The sequence below is a fragment of the Phaethon aethereus genome, assembly GCF_964289735.1.
Source record: "Phaethon aethereus genome assembly, chromosome: 8".
NCBI classification, from domain to species: domain Eukaryota; kingdom Metazoa; phylum Chordata; class Aves; order Phaethontiformes; family Phaethontidae; genus Phaethon; species Phaethon aethereus.
The window spans coordinates 7,585,856-7,595,456 of NC_138584.1; the positions used below are offsets into that span (position 1 = coordinate 7,585,856).

Here is a 9,601-nt window from a genome sequence, read left to right on the forward strand (position 1 = left end):
CGGCGGCGACGCCCCAGGGGTCCGGCCCGGGCCCGGAGGCGGCCGGGGCCGCTGCCCTGCGCGGAGCGGCTAGCCAATGGGAAGCGGCCGGGGAAGAGGCAGCCAATCGGCTGCAGATTCGCCCCATCCAATGGGTGCGCGGCGCACGCGGATGCAGTCAGCGCGCGGCGCCGGGGGCGTGGGGCCACGTGCGCCGGGAGCGGGGCCGCTGCCGCCCCGCTATGGACCTGCTGCCCCGCAGCCCCGGGGAGTTCGGCTCGGCCCGGTACTGGGATCGGTTCTTCCGGCAGCGCGGGCAGCGGCCCTTCGAGTGGTACGGGGCCTTCCCGGAGCTCTGCCCCGTCCTGCACAAGTACGTCCGGCCCCGCGACAAGGTGAGCCCCGTCTGGAACCCAGCGCCGTGTGACCGGCCGAGCGTCCCGGGACCGTGCCGGCCTTCTCCTGGGCGGCGAGCTCAGTGCCGCCGTGTCCCGGCTTAAGCTGCCATCGTGCGCTGACACAGAAGATGCAAAGCCCCCAGTGTGCCATAGCAAGAGAACAGGAGAGACCCCCGAGTTGTCTTGGGACAGGGAGCTCTGGGGGTTAAAACACCCACATCATCCCCACAAGGGATGCAGCAGATGCATCGCTTCTGTGCCCGTGTGGCTTTTCCATAGGGAAATGTTATCTCGGGGCCCTAGAGACCCAGACCCACTGGTTTGCAGGTTCTGTGGGTGTGGTTTTCACAGAGGGCTCATGGCCGTGGCTGATATTTGCTCGTAAAATGCTTTGGGGCACGTTTCCAGGGTGTTCTCACCATCTTGTGCCACTCCCCAGGTTCTGGTGGTGGGCTGCGGGAACTCGGAGCTGAGCGAGCAGATGTATGACGTGGGGATGTGCGAGGACATCGTGAACATCGACGTCAGCGACGCCGTAATCCGTCAGATGCAAGAGCGGAGCAGGAGCAAGAGGCCAAAGATGAGCTATCTGCTGATGGACATGCTTCAGATGGACTTCCCTGACGCCCACTTCCAGGTGGTTCTGGACAAAGGCACACTGGACGCCGTCCTCACTGATGAAGAGGAGGGCACTCTAGCCAAGGTGGACAAGATGTTTGCCGAGATCAGCCGAGTCCTGCAGGTAGGAGGGCGCTACCTCTGCGTCTCTTTGGCTCAAGCCCACGTGCTGAAGAAAGCAGTGAAATACTTCTCCCACGAAGGCTGGGTTGTGCGTGTCCATCAGGTGGCTGGCAGCAGGGACAACCAGCAGTTTGTCCTACCTGTCTTTGTCTACGTCATGACAAAGTTCAGGAAGATCCCCGGCTCAGCACCACAGATTCTGGAGATCTGCCCTGAGGAGCAGGACAAGCCAATGCGGGTGGAGAGCGCGGAGCAGCTGGTGGCAGCAGTGAAGGACAGGCAGCATTACGCCCTGCTCTGCAGCCAGCTGAGCAAAACCCCCTGCGGGGAGCAGGTTTCCCTGGATCTGTGCAACAAAGAGAGCGGGAGGCCTCGCTACACGCTGCATGTGGTTGACAGCCCCTCAATGAAACCTTCCCGGGACAATCACTTTGCTATCTTCATCAGTGAGTACAGCCTTTCCTGCCCACAATGGGACGGTGCTCTGGCCAGGAGCTGCAATATGGGCCTGGCCCTGCTGAAATTGTGGTTGGAGAGAGAAATAACCTACTTGTGCGGGGTTCGGTTGATGGTTTAGTCCTGGCTTTGTGGTGGGACACGTGTTTGCCTGGTGGTGCAAGCAGAGGTCTGGCGCAGAGCTTTTTGGCTGAACGGATGCCCATCTGGCAGCAGAGGGACACTGCCAGCCCTGCCTCCAGGGTGATGGTTCCTTGATGCTGGTGACAGCCACCGTAGCATGCCACTGCATAAAGCCAGAGTACAGTGGATGCAGCCGGAAAGGCATCGCTGGTCTGTGTGGGCATCCTGACTTGCCAGGGCCAGGCTGCTTGGTGCTGCGCTTTGCTTTTGTGCTTGTACCTCGCAGAGACACATTGGGCTTTGCCAGCAGCACTGTTCCCTCCCTGCGTGCCTGCAAAGCTGGGGCTTAGCACAGCCTGGAGACAGGTTGTGAGGCTGTTGGATGCCCGCTTCTTAGCTTAGGCTAGATATTAGGAAAATTTTGTTTACTGAGAGAGTGGTCAAGCAGTGGAACAGGCTGCCCAGGGAGGTGGGGGAGTCACCATCACTGGAAGTGTTCAAAAAATGTGTAGACGGGGCATTTTGGGACATGGTTTAGCGGGCGTGGTGGTGTTGGGTTGATGGTTGGACTTGATGATCTTAAAGGTCTTTTCTAATCTTAATGATTCTGTTATTCTTATGAGGTCTGGCTTTTCCAGCCTCCTGCATGAGCCTGCCCAAAACAGGGAGGGTCCTGGCTCTCTTAATGGTTGGTAGAGTACAGCTCTAGGCACGCAGTGGTACCTCCTCATCATGTCTTGCCATTCCCTACAGCTCCTCTCTTGGAGGCTGGGGTGGTCGCTGAAGGACCAGGACTGACCCAGGCTGATGGCTGCCCCTTCTGCAGTCCCACAGGGCAGAGAAACCGAGTGGCTTTTTGGGACGGAGGAAGGGCGGAGGCAGCTGGCCACAAGCGCGGGCTTCGGGCGCCTGGTCACTGTGGCCCTGCACAGGGAGCAGCACTATGAGGGAATGGCTGGCATCCAGGCGGAGCTGTCGGGGAAGGTCATGGAGCTGGCCCCGCCAGGCCTCCCTGCCCGGCAGCAGGTGAGTCTCACTGCCCAGCCCCCTCACTTGGCTTCCCCAAAACCGAGGCCAGGCTGGCGCTCTGCCAGCAGCAAATTAGTCTTCTCCGAGGGAGACCAGGCTGCAACACGTGAGCTGGCTGCCTTGGTGGGGAGGAGCCTGGCCTCAGGTGTAGCTCCTCGCGGTTTTCCCTCCAGCTGGCTGCCTTTGCTTGGAGGCAGGATTTGAGGTGCCTGCATGGCAGGAGTCAGTGTGAAGTCCTTGCCCTCCAAAACCCAGTATCCCAAGAAAACCAGGCATCCCGAAACCCTGAGAGCATTTGTCCCCTTCTTAATCCTGGCTTTAACATCTTCTGTCCCTTTTGTCTCCTCTTCCCTGCCCCAACTCCCCAAACCTGAGCTCTTGCAAGAAATCTTGGGGTGTTTGCTCCCTGTTCCCCAATGCATGTGTATGGGAGGGAAGCTGGCTGGGGACCATGCGCTGGTCCGCAGCTCCCCTGTGGCTGCCTGCGGCATATCCTGCTGGTCCTGTACTGTGTCTGCTTTGTCCCAGCTCATCAGCCGTGGTCAGGATGGCAGGAATGCCAGGGTCGGTTCCTGTAGCCTTTCCTTGCCCACACCAGTCCTTGTCCTTCCTGCAGGTGCCCTTCCTCTCTGTGGGAGGGGACATCGGGGTGCGGACGGTGCGGCACTGCGACACCAGCCCCCTGAGCGGGGAGTACGTTGTGGAGGACGTGAAGGGGGACGGCACCTGCTACTTCCGCCGCCTCGTCTTCCTCCGCAACAGGAATGTGGTGCAGTCAGAGGCTCGGCTCCTGGCCCCCACGCCTCTCCCAGGTACGTGGGGCAGCCAGGAAGGGGCAGGGGCCAAGGGTGACACTTCAGGGTGACAGAGAGTAAGATGAATACAGGATGAAGATAAAAGTCCTGCTGGGACCTGCCTGCCTTGTCCCAGAGCAGCTCTGGGAGCATTTTTACACTACACTGCTTGTCTTGTGGGTGGGACAGGGACTGGGGCTGGCTAGTCCCCAGAAAGCACCAGTCTCCCACCTTGCCTTACCAGCCAATGCCTCCTGTTGTTCAGGCCAGAAGAAACGGAGGAAAGACAAGAGGAAACCCACCCCTGCTGAGCCACCTGCAGACATTGACAAGAGCTACCTGTGCTGTGAGCACCACAAGGCCATGGTCGCCGGGCTCTGCCTGCTGGGGGGTTCCGACCCCCTCCCAGGTGACAATGCTGGCAGTGGGAGGCTGTGCCGGGGGTGGGCACGCATGTGTCCCTATATCCCAGCTCCTTGGGGAAGGGCTTTCCTGGCCAAGGTGCCTTGTGCACCCTTCCCGAAGCGGTTTGGGGCTGGGGGGTGGGACAAATGTGTCCATCCTGGTGGCTCACTGGGTGCTCTCTGTTGGCAGGAGGTCTGCTGGCAGTGCTAGTGGTGGGACTCGGTGGGGGCAGCCTGCCCCTCTTCGTCCACGACTACTTCTCGCAGGCCCACGTGGCTGTGGTGGAGATCGACCCCTCCATGTTGGAGGTGGCCACGCGCTGGTTCAGCTTCTCCCAGGGCGACCGGATGCGGGTGCATGTCTCTGATGGCCTGGACTATGTGGCCAAGCTGGCAGCTGAAGGTACCATCTCACAGAGCATCCCGGGTGCCCCATCGAGCCTAGTGGGTGACATGCTGGGGACCAGAGTCCTGGGCTGCTTTCACCCTCTGCTTCGCGTCCCTGCCTGTCTCCTGCCACGTGTCATGAGCTCCAGTCTCACCAGGTCTCTGCAACTTGCAGACCTGTCCTTGCCAACATGTGCAGGGGACCTTAGATTTGCTGCCTTCCATGGCAGCAGCCCTTGGCACTGGGGGTTTCAGTTAGAAAAAGAAACCTCAGGAGAGAGAAGCGGCTGTAACACGGCAGAGAGGGTGTCTTGACCACCCCATTCATTGCTTCCACACTGTGCATGGCTCATCTCTGTCCCATGGAATACCAAGTCTTTGCTCTCTCCTGCAGCCCCAGCCCAGTACGATGCCATCATGTTCGATGTGGACAGCAAAGACCTCACGGTGGGGATGAGCTGCCCACCCCCAGCCTTTGTGGAAAAGCCCTTTCTGCAGAAAGTTAAAACCATCCTCAAGCCAGAAGGTATGAGGGGAGATCCGGCCATGTCCATAGAGCTGGGCTGGCCGGTCCTGTGCGAGGGTTGAGTAATGGGGCTGTGCCACTGTTTGTCATGGTGGAGAACAGCAGCTGTGGCCAGGATTGCTGCGTGGCATCTGCCGCTCCTGGCAGGTCCCCGATCCGGGTGTTTCAGTGGGTGTTGTGACAGCAGGGAGCAGGGTGGAGTGGGTGGCTTGCGGCGCTGCTGGGTCAGGCAGGCTGAGACATGCCGGGGGGCCAAAGAAGGCTGCAGGAAGGCAGGGGGTGTAGGTGGTACCTGGGAACAGATTGTGTGGCCATCCACGACCCGCATGGCGGCAGGGACGTGGAGTTTAGCCAAGGGCACCGGGGGGTGCTGGTACTCCTCGTGCTGCTGCCAGGGAGGCATTTGCAACAGGGTGGCACCGATTCAGCCGCTTCCCCCAGGAGCGTGGGGAGCAGAGTAGTGTACACGGGCTGGTCTGAACTCTCATCCTTCTCACCCTGCTGTAGGAGTCTTCGTGCTCAACTTGGTGTGCCGCGATGCCCAGCTGAAGGAGTCTGTCCTGGCCACCCTCAGGGAGGTCTTCCCTCTGCTCTATGCACGCCAGATTGAAGGGGAGGTCAATGAGATCCTGTTCTGCCAGCCCAGCCCTGAGGGCCGGCGGGACCCCACAGAGCTGGGGGCACGTGCCCGCACACTGGAGAGGGCCCTGCGGCAGCCTGGGCGCCCCTGGGACAGCTCATACGTGCTGGCGGACATGCTGCAGGCTGTCAAGATCCTCTGAGAGGGGCTACAATGCCACTTGGAGAGGTCCTTGCATCAGTTCTGTGACCGTGGAGCAGAGGGGTGCCCGTGGCTGGGACTGCTGCCCTTGCGGGGCCGGTGCTGGCCTGGGTCTGCCTGAAGGATGAGACTCTGCAGGAGCAGATCCAGGACAGTGGAGGGCTGTGCAGCCCGAGGGGCAGCGTTGGGGTGGTGATGAGAGGAAGGTACTGCGGGACTGGCAGGACTGTGGGTTTGGGTCTGTCTCTGTTGCTTTCCTGTTGTGGGAAAAACACCCCTCTGACCATCCCCTTCTCCAGCACAGCTCCTTCCCTCCGATGCTGCCTCTTCCAGCATCTCCAGCATCCCTGCTCACTGGTGTCTGTGCAGGGCCCCAGCCCTGACCCAAGCCTGGTTGTGGATGTGTGCGGGTGGTCTGAGCGCTGTGAAAATAAAGTGCTCTGAAGCCCACAGTGCTTTGTTAGACTTGTTTCTGGAGTGTCCAGTAGCCCTGGAAAAGGTACGGTTACCTCCACTCCTCAAGGGAACAGCCCTGGGGCAGGCAGGTGCCCCTTTACCCCACTGCCCCCTCTCCACTCCCCCAGACTGGACCCCACCGTGTGCCTGCCCCTCTTCTGCATGTCTCCAGCCATCACCCTTGTGAGCTGGGACCTGTAACGCCCTGGGCTCCCAGCCCTTCTTCTCCCCCCTGCACCCCTGGGCCAGCAGGGACCCAGCCCCATGCTCAGGTCCTGGGGCACACCAACCTGCTCACCCAGCTGGTGCAGGTCAGCCTTCCCGCAGGCTGAAAAGGCAGCAGGAAAATACCCATCGGGATGTTCCTACAGCATCCCATTCCTGCCCAAGCAGCTCATTTTGTCTCCTGAGGGTTTCAAAGCCTGATGCCTTCCTGCAAGGTTTAGCTGAAGAGCTGACCCATGCATACTGGCTGGTTACAGAGCAGCTGACCCACTGGTGCTCCCACATTCAGCAGAATCCATTTGGGGGGGAGCTTACCTTTCTTCCCTGCAACAGCTGGTACCAAAATGAGCCTGAGACATGGTACCAAAGTGATCAGCTTGCAGACATCAGGGTGAAAACCTGTTCGGCCACCACGATGCTTTGCCACTGCCTCCGCACCCTCACCCTGTGTTCCCTTCTGCTGCTGGCACACTGAGTTGAGGGCATTGTTCTGGCAGCTGCTTCCTGAAGCAAATCCTCCCCAGCCACCTTTCCACAGCCCAGGGTGGTAACAACATGCCAGAAGCAGCACTGGGAGGGCTCTGACCTAGCTGTGGGCCTGAGGGCAACAGCAGCCATGTCTCAGCATCGCCGCTGGAGCTGTCTCGCCAGCTTTGCAGCTTGCGCACCCTGTCCCGCCAGGGTGTTGGGGGGCTGCTGCTCATCAGCCTCTGCTCCCTCAGCAGCACCTATCTCTCCTCCACCCACAGGAAACCCTCCTTTGTTTGTAAAGCCGAGCAAGAGGGTGTGCAAGCCCAAAGGTTTGCAGTTCCCCAGCCCCACGGGGGCCATGGAGAATGGCCATGCTCATAAGGACACCCCAAGAGCTCTCACCCCTGAACTGGTGGCGACCACGGCCACCACGCTGATGCAGGAGACGGGGCTGTTTGTGCCCAGGAGGCACTATGGCAGCCGTGCTGACAGCAAGCATGTCCCTCCAATCAGCAGCTGTGGCTATATTTTAATTTTAATTTGCCAGCAGGTTCTGCTTTGGAAACCACTCTGTTCAGATCCCTTCTCTGGTGCTCCTTGCCTTATTCTCCTTCATGCAGAGGTACAAATCAGTGCCCTACTTTCTCCCTGGACTGGCCTGCTTTTATGCAGAGCAAGCAGATGCTTTTTTAAAATAAGTGCTTTTGATGGTTCCCAGGCGCTGGAGAGCAGGGCTGGCCTGCTCTCTGTCTCAGATAAAGGATGGCAGCATGAGCACGTGCCCTCCGTACGTTGCGCACCACCCGGTTGCTCCTCTGTGCTGTAGTGTGTCCGGGGCGGCACGTGGTCTCTGGTCAATGGGAGAGACAAGGCTGGAGCTTGAGCTGGGTGGACGTCTGCCTGCCCCCATGCAATGGGTTTCTAAAGCTCCCCTGTGATGAGCACTTTTCGAAAGATATCTATTATCCATCCAGCTTAGCGATGGGAAATTTCTCAACTGGATCAGCAGTGCTGCATTTGGTCTATTTTTAACCTAATTTTCAATTCTCAACATAATTCCGATCACATAGGTTTGTGTGTATGCCCTTTATTTTACCAAAACCATCTCCTTTCTGCCCCAGGAGCTCATACAAAGGCTGCGTTCATCCCTCCCTTGTCCAGTTCTGCCTTTCTGCTGTGCTCCCTAATCGCTGTGTAACGCCACATCCTGGTGGAAAAACAAAAGCCATCTATTTGAAACAAAGTAAGGATGAAATCTCAGTTCACTGCAGCTGTCCTTGCAGCTACTGACAGCCCTACAAGTTTGGTCCAGAAATACATTTCAGCTGGAAAATTGATAAATTAATGAGTACTGCATATACCTGAAACCCCGTGCAGGTAAAATGCTCCGAGGCTGGAATAATCGATGTGTAGTAAATATTTCTCTCTCCTGGCAGCCAAAACATGCAGCTAATGTATATGTTTGGCAACTGTGCTTCTGTTGAGTGTTTTGGCAATATACTCATGTTTACATCCCTTACTCCTCACTTCCTTCCATCACAGCGTAGGCACGCGGTAAGCAGCGGGATAGAAACAAGCACTGCTGTCACTTAGCAACCTCCGCTGCCTTTAAGATGTTGACTTTATTCCTTTCTGGATTTCCCAGCACAAAAAGAGACAGCCGTGTAACTCATCGCATGGCTCAGGCATGAGGCTGTAGCCAGCTGGGGATGCTTTGGTCCGGTCCGGCCCGAATCCCTCTTGGAGCATCGTATCCGTGTCCTGCTGCTGCTCCAGTAAGTGAGGCACTGGGAGCTGATGGGTCAGCCCTGGGATTCGTGATCATGGGTGGAAGAATGCAGCTGGTCATGCCCAGCCATGGAGGCTCTTTGGCCCAGGGTGACTCTGTGGCCAGGCAGCTGGCAGGATGGTGACACTATGAGGCAGGCAGCGGTGGGGTGCCACACGTATACCCCGTATGGTGTAACCTCCTCAGATGTCACAGCCCAGATCCCCGCTCTGCAGAAAGACTGGAAGTGGCTGGGCTCTCGGGAAGACGATGGAGGTGGATGGGAGGCATCCTGTCACCAGCTGAAAGTACATCAAGCAGCTGGGCGAGACTTTGCAGTAGTAAAAGCTGCAGGGACGGGATGCTGAGGCTGATTCCCTCCAGCTGGGAAAAGCTCTACCAGGGTGAACTTGGCCCCACTGGCTGGGGATGCTGCTGCTGCCCGGGCATGGACACAGCACAGGAAGGGCTGTAACAGCCACGTTCTGGAGCGTGGAAGCACCTGGTAAGTGTTTCATCCATGAAATCTTCCCTTGGGTGAAGCACTTGGCATGCCTGGCTTTGTGGCCAAGGAAGCAGGCGTGCTGCCAGGCTGCAGCGAGGGAGTACGGCTTCTTCCTGGGGCGCTCAGGGCTGCAGCGAAACACCTCTGCGGGCTGCAGTGCAGCATGGTGGCCTTTTTCTACCCTGCAACTGGATGCTACCCGACTAAAGGATGCAGCTGGAGGTCACAGGGCGGGAGAGAGGCCACCACGCTGGCTGGGACAGGGATTGGGGTGTCACTGTCCTGTGATCCGTGAGTCAGCATTGCCACAGGCTGCAGGGCAGAGGCAGAAAGTGCCTCCTCTTTACAGGGGGAAATGCTGCAGACAGTAATTCTAATCGCAGCCCTGCAGCCACTCTGGTTTTCTTTCACTGGCTGTAATTCTATCTTTTGCAGCTTCAAGGTCTGAGCTCTCCTCCTGGCATAATGCTGACCGGCAGGTTCATGCCAGGACTGCAGAGCCAGGTGCTGCTGAGAACCTGGGAGCTCCCTCATGCACGGAGCTCCTTGCCCACACCT

At 58.4% G+C, this 9,601-nt stretch overlaps 1 protein-coding gene across 2 annotated transcripts; it reads left to right on the forward strand.

The window, feature by feature from the left end:
• Window positions 1-221: 221 nt before the first annotated feature.
• Window positions 222-5,619, forward strand: METTL13 (methyltransferase 13, eEF1A N-terminus and K55; the record flags this gene model as incomplete). Of its 2 annotated transcripts, none has more annotated exons than XM_082003135.1 (8): window positions 222-374; window positions 817-1,564; window positions 2,524-2,723; window positions 3,343-3,538; window positions 3,765-3,929; window positions 4,115-4,327; window positions 4,706-4,837; window positions 5,345-5,619. In XM_082003135.1, 8 exons carry the CDS (start codon window positions 222-224, stop codon window positions 5,617-5,619), a joined length of 2,082 nt encoding a protein of 693 aa, XP_081859261.1. The 2 variants fall into 2 exon arrangements, with proteins under 2 accessions (XP_081859261.1, XP_081859262.1); XM_082003136.1 differs by having other exon boundaries at window positions 3,786-3,929.
• Window positions 5,620-9,601: the final 3,982 nt, after the last annotated feature.